This window comes from Centropristis striata, chromosome 3 (assembly GCF_030273125.1).
Source record: "Centropristis striata isolate RG_2023a ecotype Rhode Island chromosome 3, C.striata_1.0, whole genome shotgun sequence".
Lineage (NCBI taxonomy): Eukaryota > Metazoa > Chordata > Actinopteri > Perciformes > Serranidae > Centropristis > Centropristis striata.
In genome coordinates, this window is record NC_081519.1 from 10815834 (window position 1) to 10829490 (window position 13657).

The following is a 13657-nucleotide window of genomic DNA, read 5'->3' on the forward strand; positions in this document are numbered from 1 at the left end:
TCGAGTGGTGAATTACTGAGGAAATAGGACGAAGTGTCTCTGGTCTCACGTGTAATTATAAGATCACCTCGTTGTAATGTCAGTAATGACATCACTTCACACACACAGCTTGCTTTACCTGGTTTTTATTCAGCTCTGAATTCACTCTGGGCAAAACATGTGTTCATGTTCATGCTATAATTAATAGTATAATACGCTTCCTGTCCCTTTAAGTTTTACAGGTTTGTGCTTCATTTAAATTTAGCTGTTTTGAACGACATGACTTAATATCCGGTAGAAACACATTTGAGGGTGACAGACGTGAAGTAAGAAGTTTTATATAAGTTTGTTGTTGTAACTAATTCAGTCATTCTTTTACTCATGCTGTCTCTTAGATGATTTTATGTAAAATTACACCATGTGCATCTGAAGTGGTAAATTGATTTTGCAAATCAAAACAGTATTGTTTTCATTCTATGAAAACTAAGATGCAATAGTTTTGCATTTTCAGCAGTGTGTTTTCCTGCACATGTTCACTGGCACTATCACCACTGACAGCTGGAGGCTTTAACCTCGTTATATCACCAACAGATGCAATCAAACCTGGAACTAAGGAACTAAAATGACATCTGATCTGCACTGCTAAGTCATACCCTGAACTCTAATCTCTCTAAAAACACATTCCTCAAGATAAAGAAATATAAAAATCAGCTCTAAGAAGTTCTACAGCTTTATTATCACAGTTCTAAAGCTAAAGTTATTTTTATATCTAAAAGAAAAACTGTGTGGCCCTCTGACAGACTGTCTTGGATGTGGATAGACTTCCCTAAACCTGAGCAAAAAAAGCAGTTTAGAAACTTTAGACAGCAACAAAACATATTTTAGAAAGAGGCCAATGCAAAGTGAAAGTGTGTCCTAACAGTACTGTATTGTTCAGGGTTGTAACTCATTCGTTAATCTGCCAGGCTGCTCTTTCATCTTCATACACACCACTGCTGTGTCTGCTACAACCAAAGCTCTTTTGTATTCATCATTATTTACAATATGCTCGTTCTAATTCATGGCCGTGTGGAGGCACGTTTATGATTCTCCTTTACCCCGCATAGTGCCATCATTGCTTCACATTTGTTTTTATAAGGATGTGCTTATTTGAATGTATGCACTTTTTTATGTGGATATGTGCTGTAAATGTGTGTGTAAATGTCCATGTGTTGTGTATGCAGTGGTGACAGTGGGTTAAATGATAACAGAACATTTGTTATATATTACTAAGAACTGTCTTTGGTTTTATGTGCATGGAATTATGTAACAGAGCAGAACCAAAAATAAACCAGAAATGGATTTTTTGTATTTTATGCTTTATTTGATAGTGACAGAGACAATGGAAGGGGGACAAATGCATCAAAGGACTCAGCCTTAGTGGTATGCGCTCTACCAGTGATGTTGTCTGTCTTTTTTATTCCTCCTCCTTGTTAAACACGTGGCCTTAAGTTAGCAATTCGAGAGAGTTAAGCCAGAAGGAACTAGTGTAGCTTGGGTTCAGGTTATAGGGATCCAGTAAGTGTATTTTTTTTTTCTAACTCCATACCCCATGGGTTATTATTATTTTTCAAATATGAGTCTTCAGACCCAAATGATGCTGACTCAAGTGTCATTAGAGACAATTTATCAGTTTCCATGCAGCTCCAAGTGGCAACCTCCAGGTCTGAAAGTAAATGTTGAAATGCCTTAAACCTGCATTCTTTCTAATTGCCAGCAGGGGGCAACTGCAAAAAGAAGTCCCGCTTCCCAGCTCCACCCTCTCAATGTGGTCACTTCTGGCATAAAGAAAACAAGATGGCGATGAGAAGGTGAGGTCACAGTTGCCAGGTGAAGTGATTATTAGTCTTCTTCATTGCTCCTATGTTTCTACACTTCCTTCCTTTTATAACCACACTTGAGTGAAGACATGATGTGTTGAGTCGGCTCTTCACCAACATTGGCACGGTAAAATAACTGTGTTGCTCCGCCGCCATCGTTGACTGACAACTGAATACTTCACATTAAAATACTTCACTTCCTGTCTCTTAATCACATGACTAGACACATTAACTCACACAAATTAAATAAGTAGTAAAACAGTGCATATACATGACATAACATTTCCCAAAATGAAATAGAAATATTTTTCTCTATGTGCTTTAACAAATCATTCCATTCAAACAATATAAAAAAATTTGAAAAACTGTGATTACACTAGGTCCACTCCTAATGTTTAATTCAACTTCTTCCACATCTGCAGCAGTAGCTGCCATGGTTTTCTTGATAATAACCAAAATCATTATAAAAAACAAACAAACATGGAAAATGGCTAGTTCCCTGCTCTTAAATTAAACTTTTATGAGATATTTTTGTTGTTATCATTATATTTATCCAAACAAATTTACCTTTAGTTGTACCAGGCTTTAAGATGAACAATAAATGAAAGAAAACAATAGTCTATTGTCAGATTGTAGAGCTGTTTGCTGACTGATAGAAGGTTGTAGGTTTAATCCCTGGCCATCTATATATCGAAGCATCCTTGGGGTATCTGTCTATTTACTACTAATAATAATATAAACAATTGATCATTGTGATCTTATCTGTAACTAATAATAATATAATATACCATTCCTGTGATGTGTATTAACACAAAGTTTCCATTTATAGACAGTCCTTCTACCCATAGTGGAGCATCTATCCATATATGGTGTGAATATGGAGCTACAGGGCCGAGTGGGCTGTAGAATAAATAGACAAGATGGCGGTGATTAGTGTTACTGTGTGTTTGTGCATTTGAATATGAGTCAATCCTTTTTTTCAGCCCATTTGCCTACAGGATTGTGCATCTTCGTCAGTGATTGGGCAGAGCAGCGTGAGAGGTCCTGAAGCATGCAAACACAGGCAAATGTTTCAGGGGCAGTGAGGGGGAGAGGATCGAGGGCCTTTTGTTATCAGATAGAGGGTCAGCTGTTGGCACACAAGCTTGCAGGGAATTCAAACAAGAATACCAGGTATGTTCTGCTGGATAAAATATAAAGATATGATCATGTTTTTTCGATGTAGGTCTGCTATCAGTGTGGATTTGTCCAGTTTATGAAGAAAAAAAAAGCTAAAGAGGAAACATTTCTTTCTAAATTTGTTTGTTGTAGGTCTGTGCTGAAGGAAATTGTATTAAATGTACAAAAAATGTGTGATTTCATGATGATTTCTTCTTACAGAAAAAGGAAACAAGGCAACAAAAGTGCCACTGAAACTGAGCAACATGGAGTACACATTCAGAGCAGTAACTCACAGCCCAGGGATTATAATATGGAGAGTTGAGGTAATTGGATTTTACAGTAGCAGCTGAAATAGTTACCTTGGACTGATATTCAGTACACTAAATTACAACTATTTGCAATTAACTGTACTTTTTTCAATGTACACTGAAATACATCTTGAAATTAACATAAAAGTGCACTTTTAATAAGTACACTTCTAATGAAGAGAATTAAAATACACTTTAATAAAGTGTAGTCTAGTCTAGTAGTATAGTCTACTTATAGTTTATTTAAAACTTGGAAATAAATGTGCTGTCCACAGGTATACTGCATTTCTAGTATTTGCAATGAAGTAGGCTAGACATTGTTAAAGTATACAGTGAAATACACTTTTTTCTCTTTTAAATACATTGAAATAACAATTTTAGAATTGCAAACTTAGTTAAATTTAGTAGATTGAAAGTATTGCTACTCCAGGAGTAAATGACTAAAACAGTAGTGACAATTTGAGAGAAAAAAAGAGATTGACCCTCACTGTAAAGGATTTTTTTTCTCTCTCTCTGTGCAACAGAAAATGGAGCTTGTTCAAATCCCTGAGAAATCCTATGGAAACTTTTATGAGGGCGACTGCTACGTACTTCTGTCTGTAAGTCTGAGAAGGTGACTAATTGTGGTTTTGGGTGCCATGGCTGATGTTTGTTTTGTAGAGAACCACTGTTGAAATGTAGTCTCTGCTCTTTAGATATGTGTTGTGTACAATTAAACAGCTGCGTTTGTCTTTTAGTAAATCAGAAAGACAACACTCTACCCCACTCATACTGTTTCTCTCAGACTCAGAAGGTGAGCAGCTCTGTCTCTTATGATATCCACTACTGGATCGGCTCGCAGTCCTCTCAGGATGAACAGGGTGCAGCTGCTGTTTACACCATACAGCTTGATGACTTTTTGGGCTCCACTCCGGTCCAGCACCGCGAGGTTCAGAACCACGAGTCTGACGCCTTTAGGGGCTACTTCAAACAAGGAGTGATGTGAGTGAAAATGTCAGTACAGAAGGCCTTTGTTAATTGACAGTAAAATAAATCATTAAAATCATCATTGTGTCTCGTTTAGCTATAAGAAAGGTGGAATTGCATCTGGCATGAGGCACACTGAAACCAACACATATGACATTAAGAGACTGCTTCATGTCAAAGGGAAGAAAAGAGTGATTGCAACTGAGGTGGGTCACGCTTCAAAGTGGTTACATGACATAATGTGACATTATGGGATGTCATGTAAAAAGAAAGAGTGCTTTATGATTTGTTTCAGGTGGAGATGAGCTGGGACAGCTTCAACCTTGGAGATGTGTTTTTGTTGGACATTGGCAAGACCATCGTTCAGTGGAACGGACCAAAGTGTAACAAACAGGAAAAGATGAAAGTAAGATTTTTGGAACCGTGTGGGTGAAAAAATACATGCTGTTTGTACAAAAATCTTTTTACAACCTATATTTACATTTATTGTTAGACTGTGACCTCCAGTAGCCATAATCACGAAGGAAGCCAAGGCAGAAGTGATAATACATAGTATAAAGAGCAACAAAGTCCACTTAGGACATGCAGAAGGGGTGAAACAAACACAAGACATTCACTCAGGAGTCTTTGTGTCCTCAGTGAAACCAAAAGTCAACATTGTTAATATAAAGTTACGTATTATATTTAACTTCAGCTAACTCATGTTGTATGTGATATAAAACATGATGTCTTATGTCATCTACATAATTACTGTAACTATCTCAGGTGCAGCAGTCGATATTTTAAACCAAACTACCCTTTCCCAGAGTAAAAAAAAAACGTTTGGCGACATTAACCACATGTTTAAAACTGCGACTAGGACACTAAATGATCAAATGCTACCGCGTGTCATATTCGACACAACCACAACCTATGTAGTTTTGTGGTTTGAAGGATTTGGTTGGTGCAGAATTCATATGGAAATGTAGAAAACTAGAAAACAGTTATTTGACATTTTTACTCTTATCCATTTCTTTTTTTAGTAACTAAAGATATGTGGTAGAATTGCAGCGATTTCTATAGTCAGTGAATACATTTATAACTGTATTTCTCAGTGTACAATAATAACAATAATTTTACTTTGTTTGGAAGGGAACCTTTACTGGCTCTTGCAGGGTTTAATTTGCAGCATTTTATCTGGATCTACATGTTATAGTTGATGTAAGTTTGAAGTTTGGACCCTGAAATAAGTGTGCTCTCCGCGCTGCCCTCACTAGATCTAAATATCATTACACCTTTATGGAAAGCTGTGGGAGGGTGCAGTTTCCTTCTTCCTGCAAAAAGGCCAGAGGCTCTAAATGCTTCATTATCCCATAGCTCACAGTTCAAAACTACAGTTTGTAACAGCAATGCAGTGAGGACGGAAACTTTTAGGTCATTGGTCATTGGAAAAAACTCTCAACAAATGCCAACATTCTTAGAGGTGGATAGCAGCTTTCTCTCTCAACCATCTGACATGGTTAATTATCTAAATAAATACATCATAAATAAAGTTGATGAACTAAATAATAATATGCCAGCTGTTGATGGTAATAATATATCCAATTTATTAATAAAAGATAACATTATGAAAGATAAATAATGTTCATTTAAGTTTGATAAAGTATGTATAAAGACAGTAGAAAATATATTACATGTGACATGTTCTATTATTATAATGCAATTTCTAATAAATCAACATTGCAAGTCAACATTTAAAAGTAGAAACAATTTGTATTTGATCAACTTAGATATACATGTATTGAAAGGAGTACCCATTAAACCTATCTTAAATGGATGAAGGAAATTAAGTGTTTCATTAAACTGAATTTCTTTCCCAGGGCATGCTTTTCGCCAAAGACATCCGAGACAGAGAGAGAGGAGGTCGGGGAGAGATCCGAGTGATTGAAGGTGACGAGGAGGGCAGCTCTCCTCAGAACATGGAGATCCTGAATGGTGTTCTTGGAGAAAGAAGCATTCAGCTAAAGGACGGACCTCCAGATGAAACTGCCGACCAGGAGCAGAAGGCGAAACTTGCACTCTACCAGTGAGCTGCTCCGTCACCGCAACATCCACTGTTTCAAGTATTTCATGTCCAGTTAAACTGTTTTGGTTTTGTATGTGATTGTGGCTTTACTTCAGTGTGACAGATGCTGATGGTCAGATGAAGGTCACAGAAGTCGCTACCAGACCTCTTGTTCAAGATCTCCTCAACCATGATGTGAGTTGCTTCAATACTGACCAAATAAAGGAAGCACACGCTTTATATTAAGGCTACATCAACGTGGCTGCCAGTGCCACTATAAAACAGCTATTGGGATTCAAACTGCTGAAGTAGGAAAATATTTAATCACATATATTTAATGTAATTATGTGTTTAGGACTGCTACTTCCTGGACCAGGGAGGGACGAAGATCTTTGTATGGAAGGGGAAGAAAGCAAACAGAGCTGAGAGACAGGCTGCCATGGCCAGAGCTTTGGTGAGTGACTCTTTATATATATACTAAGTTTGATTGCTCCTGCACATAGAGGCATGGAAAAATTATTAGACCATTTTTTTCTATAATAATAGCCAAAATCATTATCAAGAAAACCATGGAAAATGGCTAGATATCAGCTCTTAAATTAAACTCTTATCAGCTATTTTTGTTGTTATCATTATATTTGTCCAAAAAAATGTACCTTTAGTTGTACCAGGCATTAAAATGAACAAGAAATTGAAGAAAACAATGGTGGTCTAATAATATTTTCCATGACTGTACACTCAGTTGCCACTTTATTAGGTACACCTAACTAAAACTAATGCAGTATAATACAGCAACCCTGCAATACATTTTTGGTGTCCAATTGGCTGTTAAAGGAGTTCATCAAAGCGAAAAACTACCCGTTCACTACAAATGTGGAGACGGTGAATGACGGCGCTGAGTCGGCTCTCTTCAAGCAGCTGTTCCAGAGGTGGACTGTAAAGGACCAGACTCAAGGTCTGGGCAAAGTGCATACAAGAGGGAAAGTGGGTATGTGTGATCTTAAATTCACAAAAACACAACAAACACAGACTAAAAGTACCCATTGCTTCTGGTAATAATGATGATGATGAATATTTAAAAAAAATTACATTTTTGCTACAGCTCACGTCAAACAGGAAAAGTTTGATGCCTCTCTGATGCACGTGATGCCAGAGGTCGCTGCACAGGAGCGAATGGTGGACGATGGCTCCGGTCAAGTGGAGGTAAGCAGTCTCATGGGGGCACTAGATCACCTGTAGGCATTACATTAAACTCCTTTATGATGTGCCCAGGTGTGGAGAATTGAGGATCTGGAGCTCGTCCCTGTGGACCCTCAGTGGTACGGATACTTCTATGGAGGAGACTGCTACCTGATCCTCTACACTTACTTGGTTAACAACAAGCAGTGTTACCTGCTCTATATGTGGCAGGTGAGGCTTTGTTTTAACACTTGGTGTCTTAACAACGCACCAACTCTCAGATCATCAGGGACTGGTCTGCTCTGTGTTCCCAGAGTCAGAATTGAACATGGAGAGAGGCAGCGTTCAGTTTTTTATGCATCACATATCTGAAACAAACTTTTAAATCAAGACTGAAGACTTTTCTGTTTGCCACTGATTTATAGATTCCTCCTTTAGAGATGCTGCTTTTTCCTAAAAGGGCATAGCCGGGTGTGCCGGATGGATTAAGGGACTCCTCTCTTTAAGCGATACAGAATTTGAGATTTAAAAAAATATATATATTTAATCAGCTCGCTTTCAATTTTAAAATCTGTTATTTGAATGTACTTTTACATTTTTCCCTAAATATTTCATCTGCTCATTTTTAGTCTTAAATTTTTATATATGAATGTCATTCTATAGATCTCTTTTAAATGCCTTTAATGTTTTGTTGTTGAAAGGTGCTATACAAATAGACTTGCCTTGCCTTGCCTTGCCTTAATAATCATACACTGAAACATTGTGTTTCTTACAAAGTTGCTTACAGGGAAATATATCCTTAACTGTCCCTGCTTTGGGATTGTTCTGATTATCACATGATGAAAGTACTTTACTTATTATTTCAGGGGCGTCACGCGTCTCAGGATGAAGTGGCAGCTTCAGCATTTCAGGCTGTGGACCTGGATCAGAAGTACGGTGGTGAGCCCGTTCAAGTGAGAATAACGATGGGCAAAGAACCAAGACACTTCATGGCGATGTTCAAGGGTAAAATGGTCATCTTCGAGGTACGACTGCATTCATCTTCATTTATCTGGAAACAGTCTGTTGTACACAGTTTTAATAACAGTACAGAATATTTTTCTGTCAGGGGGGCACATCTAGAAAAGGGTCCTCTGACCCAGAGCCACCGATAAGGTTGTTCCAGGTCCGCGGTTCTGACCCATCCAACACAAAAGCCATTGAGGTTCCTGCGCTGGCCTCCTCTCTGAACTCCAACGATGTGTTTTTGCTCAAGAGCCAATCAGGAATCTACCTGTGGTGTGGAAAGGTGAGAAATGTGGTTTTACAATCAGATAGACAAACTGATAACTTACTGAACTACAATAGCAGGGTGTAGGCATGTATATTGGTGTATCCAGTGGTGGAAGAAGTATTTACATCCCTTACTTAAGTAAAAGTACTAATACCACACTGTGAAATTACTCCAATACAAGTAAAAGTCCTGCATTCAAAACTCACTGAAGTAAAAGTACAGATGTATCCTCATCAAAATGTACTAAACGTATCAAAAGTAAAAGTACTCGTGATGCAGAATGGACCCATTCAGATTATTTTATTTATTCTAAATATATTATTGGATTATTATTATTGATGCATTTATGTAAGCAGTGTTTAGGGCTTAATGCCCCTTGTGCATAAAACCAGGTCTAGAACTGAAACGCTCAGAGATCGTAGTGGGTGGCCAATGATTTTAGAGCATGTGTTGACCACCCCCTGCAGACGATTTGTGTTCTGAAGGGACAGGGAGGGGAACCAACAGCACAGTGAGAAAGCAAGCACACTGTCAATGTAACAAAAATAAAATGTATTTAAAAGGCTCTTGTTGACACCAAAAGTTTGGGTGACCACATAACTTTGGCCATGTTGTGTACTGAAGCAAACTGTGACTGACTTCTTTCACCAGGGATCGAGTGGAGATGAGCGAGCCATGGCGAAGGAGGTGAGCTCTGTGACTAGCAGGAACTCACAGCCCGGCTCTGAGGAAATCGTGGCGGAGGGGCAGGAGCCCATTGAATTCTGGGAGTTGCTCGGAGGGAAAGCTCCCTATGCCAGTGACAAGAGGTGATGATGACACAAATACAACATGGACTCATGGGGAGTATTGCAGCGATCATAACACGGTTGTCTTCTGTTATTTTGCATGTCACATTGTTGATTACAGGTTACAGCAGACGGTTTCAGACCACCAGCCGCGTCTGTTTGAATGCTCCAATAAGACGGGCCGTTTCATTGTGTCAGAGGTGACTCAGTTCACGCAGGACGACCTTAATGAGGATGATGTCATGTTGCTGGACACTTGGGACCAGGTATGAGGTGATACTGTTTGTAATGAAGAAAACAGACAGCTTTATCTAGTGCAAATGGATATAATAAAGCTGCAATATAAAGCCAAATGTATCATATTTGATACATTTGATACATGAGTTTTTGAGACCTCAACATCATCAGTGTGATTTTTTTTTCCTGAAAAACCTGATGTATACAATCAGATACATGCAGTACATGGATAATCCACAAGTGATCAGTAATTTATGCATCAAAGGGCAATGTCATTTTTCAAGAATATTTTTGTCAATTTTGAAAAAAGTTAAGATGAGAAAAACTTTCAAATTGTTACTTAAACTTCAATATGAATATTTAATGGATTGATGTAATATAAAATGAATGAATGCTTCATAACTTAATTTATAGTAAGACCGTGTTGAAAATGTGTGTATCAAATTCCATACAGCAGGTATTAATGATAACTTATTTGAAAATCTGTCAATTGTCATTTTATTGCATTTCATACATTATGCATTCAAAAAAGCAACATACAGTCAGTTTTATGTTTTTGTTAGTTTAAGAAAAACAAACTGTGAGCAACAAATTGCAAAAAAAGACCTGATGTATCAAATATGATACAAATTCGAATTAATGTATACAAATTTATATTTATTAGGGCCCGAGCAGTCAACAACCTGTGAGGTCCCTATTGTATTTCGAATTTTTTTTTTTTTCTTCTTCCCAAATGATCACATTTTTCACTGCCTGAACATACCCCAAAACTCATGAAACTTTAAATATCAGTCACTTCTTTACTTCTTTACTTTTTTTTTAAACTTTTTTTTACATTTATTTTTCCTTCTTTATTTTATTTTAATTTTTAATTTTTTAATTTTTTAATTTTTTAATTTTTTAATTTTTTAATTTTTTTGTTTAATTTTTTAAATTTTTAAATTTTTTAGTTTAAATTTTTTAGTTTAAATGTTTTTATTATTTTTGTTATTTTGATTTTTTTTCTGCGCATGCGCCCCGCTGCACTTCTGCGCATGCGCGGGTTTTTTCCGCTTCTGCGCATGCGCGGGTTTTCGGCGCATGCGTATTGGCCAGGAACGCCGCGCATGCGCAGAACCGCAAAAAGTTGCGCATGCGCAGAAGCGAAAACGGCCGCGCATGCGCAGAAATTTTTTTTGAAAAAATTTAAAAAATAAAATTAAAAATTAAAAAAATAAAAAAAAAATTTAAAAATGTAAAAAAAATGTAAAAAAAATGTAAAAAAAATGAAAAAATTAAAAATTAAGAATTAAAAATTAAGAATTAAAAATTAAAAATTAAAAATTAAAAAATTAAAAATCAAAAATTAAAAATTTAACAAAGAAAGAAAACAAAATAAATGTAAAAAAAAGTTTTAAAAAAAATTAAAGAAGTAAAAAAGATAGTGGTGGAAGAAGTGTTCAGATCCTTTACTCCAGACTCCGCTCCGCTCATTTTAACTACCTAATAAACTTTTAAGTGGTTTTATTTATAAAAATGGGTAATCATTTTAAATGTATCATGTTTTTCATTTTAAATCTTGACCTGAAAAGTAAATAAAGCTGTGAGCTAAATGTAGAGGAATAAAAAGTACAATATATGTCTCAAAATGTAGTGGAGTAGAAGTATAAAGTTACATAAAATGTACATAAAAGTACCTCAAAATTTTACTTTAAGTCCAGTACTTGAGTAAATGTACATAGTTACTTTCCACCATTGCTACCTGCCTCTTCTACCTTATACATATCAGTTAAGAGTCCTCCTTCAGAAACTGTATGAGGATTAAAGGGATAGTTTGTGCATTATTATACAAAACTTGATGAGTAAACTACAATTATTGTCAATGCCCTCCTGAGGATAACCCTTTAAGGTTTTATTGATCGGCCCCTAGGTGGCAGTCTAATTTCATATTTGGTACCGTGGCCACACTATAACACTTAAGGCAATGAAATTCATAGGGGTGGTATAGACTGGCCCCTGTAATGCACACACCCCGACGGCAGCATGCCCCGACACGCGTGTACTGCGAGGGCCCGTTCAGTACTGCTTGTTTATTTTATTTTTTGTCAGCAGGTTCAATAAACAAAAAAACAAAACAAAAAATTCTGGCAATTATTTCATGGTTCAGGCTTTATAGGATTTTTAACGCTAAAAACATTAATGCTGGATGTGATCACATCCCCTACACACCTGAAGTTTTTTATAGGCTGTTTTTGGGCCACGTTACTGAGGGAAGTCTTAAATGTGTCTTTTCTTCTCATTGGTCTCAGGTGTTTCTCTGGATCGGGAAAGAGGCCAATGAGGTTGAGCGCAAAGAGGCCTTGGTCACCAGCAGAGAGTACCTGCGCACCCACCCGGGCTCCAGAGACCCAGACACCCCCATTGTCCTGGTCAAGCAGGGATTTGAGCCGCCCACCTTCACTGGGTGGTTCACAGCCTGGGACCCCTCGAAATGGAGCGTGAGTAAAACGAAATAATGTACACTGATTAGTGAAAGAAATCATACACTGACAAACATTGCTTTCTTTTAGGGAGGAAAGAGCTATGAGGATCTGAAGAAGGAGCTGGGAGACGAAGTTTCACCTGTTGATGTTACAGCTGTATGTTAAGTCTTTTTATTATAAGTTGTCTGATATAATGGTTAGCAAAATGTTACTATTCTTCTTCATGCACAGGAGTACTAAGCACATTACAATTACAAATTTTAACAGATTTGATTTTGTCTAATCAGCTTTGGACATGTACAACAGTTATGAGAAGTCATCAACAGGAGTAAAAAACTTGCATTAACATACAAGTGTGGTTTAAGAGCAGGAAGTGATTTCTTAATGAAGATAAACATATAAAAATCTTAACCTGAAGCATAATGTGACTTTCTAGGAGCAGAACTGTGCTGAAAGTGAGAAAAGCTTCCAGTTATTTCCACCTGACGACTTGGTCAACAAACTCGCCAGTGAACTGCCTGAAGGTGTTGATCCAACCAAGAAAGAGGTGTGTGTGTGTGTGTGTGTGTGTGTGTATCCCTCATGGGGGGGACATATATCTGTTTATGCAGTCACATTGTCATCATTAAATTAAAGGTAAAGATTGGGTTTATTGATATATTTATATATGCATATATAGATGTATACATATATAGACATATATAGACATACAGTATATAGTGCGTGTTTATTTTAAAATGTGGGATTTGTTTTTCAGAAACACCTCTCTGACTCTGACTTCAACGACATATTCGGGATCACCAAAGACGACTTTGCCACCATGCCGCAGTGGAAACAGCTGAAGCTGAAGAAAGAAAAGGGGATGTTTTGATCATTTTTTTCTGTATTTTGAATAAGCTATTAACATTAAAATACTTTGTCAGCTCCCCCTCCCCTATAATCACTGACTTTAGCTCAACATGATTTTAGAATAACTTTTATTCATTTGTTCACTGTTTTCTCTCAACTGTTAGTCTTGCATATTAATTATATTTTGACCTGTGATGATGTTGTCCAATTGAAAGTTTAATTAAAGTGTTTGTGATAATTTTATCTGAACAAAAAATATATATGGATTATTTATTCTGCTGCATGGTTTTTGCGGCATGGCTTACTTCACATTAATCCTGTTAAAAATGCTTTATATAGTTAAACCCAACTACATATTTTTTTAAAAACTACTTAGAAACAACACATGTAAATCTGAGATAACAACCAGAACATTAAAACTAAAATAAATAGGTAGACACCGTCTGTAAAATGTGTGTAATTTATCAAACTCATCACAGTTACAAGCATTTATGCAATTTTTATTAACTGAGCATGAAACCAAATTTAAGGATGCTTTGTGTACACCTTTAA

General features: G+C 36.8%; 1 protein-coding gene across 1 annotated transcript; it reads left to right on the forward strand.

Annotated features, from left to right (window-relative positions):
• Positions 1-3262: 3262 nt before the first annotated feature.
• avil (advillin) lies at positions 3263-13417 on the forward strand. The gene is made up of 19 exons (XM_059328974.1): positions 3263-3322; positions 3832-3906; positions 4092-4288; positions 4371-4479; positions 4569-4679; positions 6133-6338; positions 6434-6512; positions 6673-6771; positions 7152-7305; positions 7420-7520; positions 7590-7727; positions 8363-8521; positions 8605-8784; positions 9421-9578; positions 9679-9823; positions 12083-12271; positions 12344-12412; positions 12693-12803; positions 13014-13417. Exons 1-19 carry the CDS (start codon positions 3263-3265, stop codon positions 13125-13127), a joined length of 2454 nt encoding a protein of 817 aa, XP_059184957.1. The 3' UTR covers positions 13128-13417.
• Positions 13418-13657: the final 240 nt, after the last annotated feature.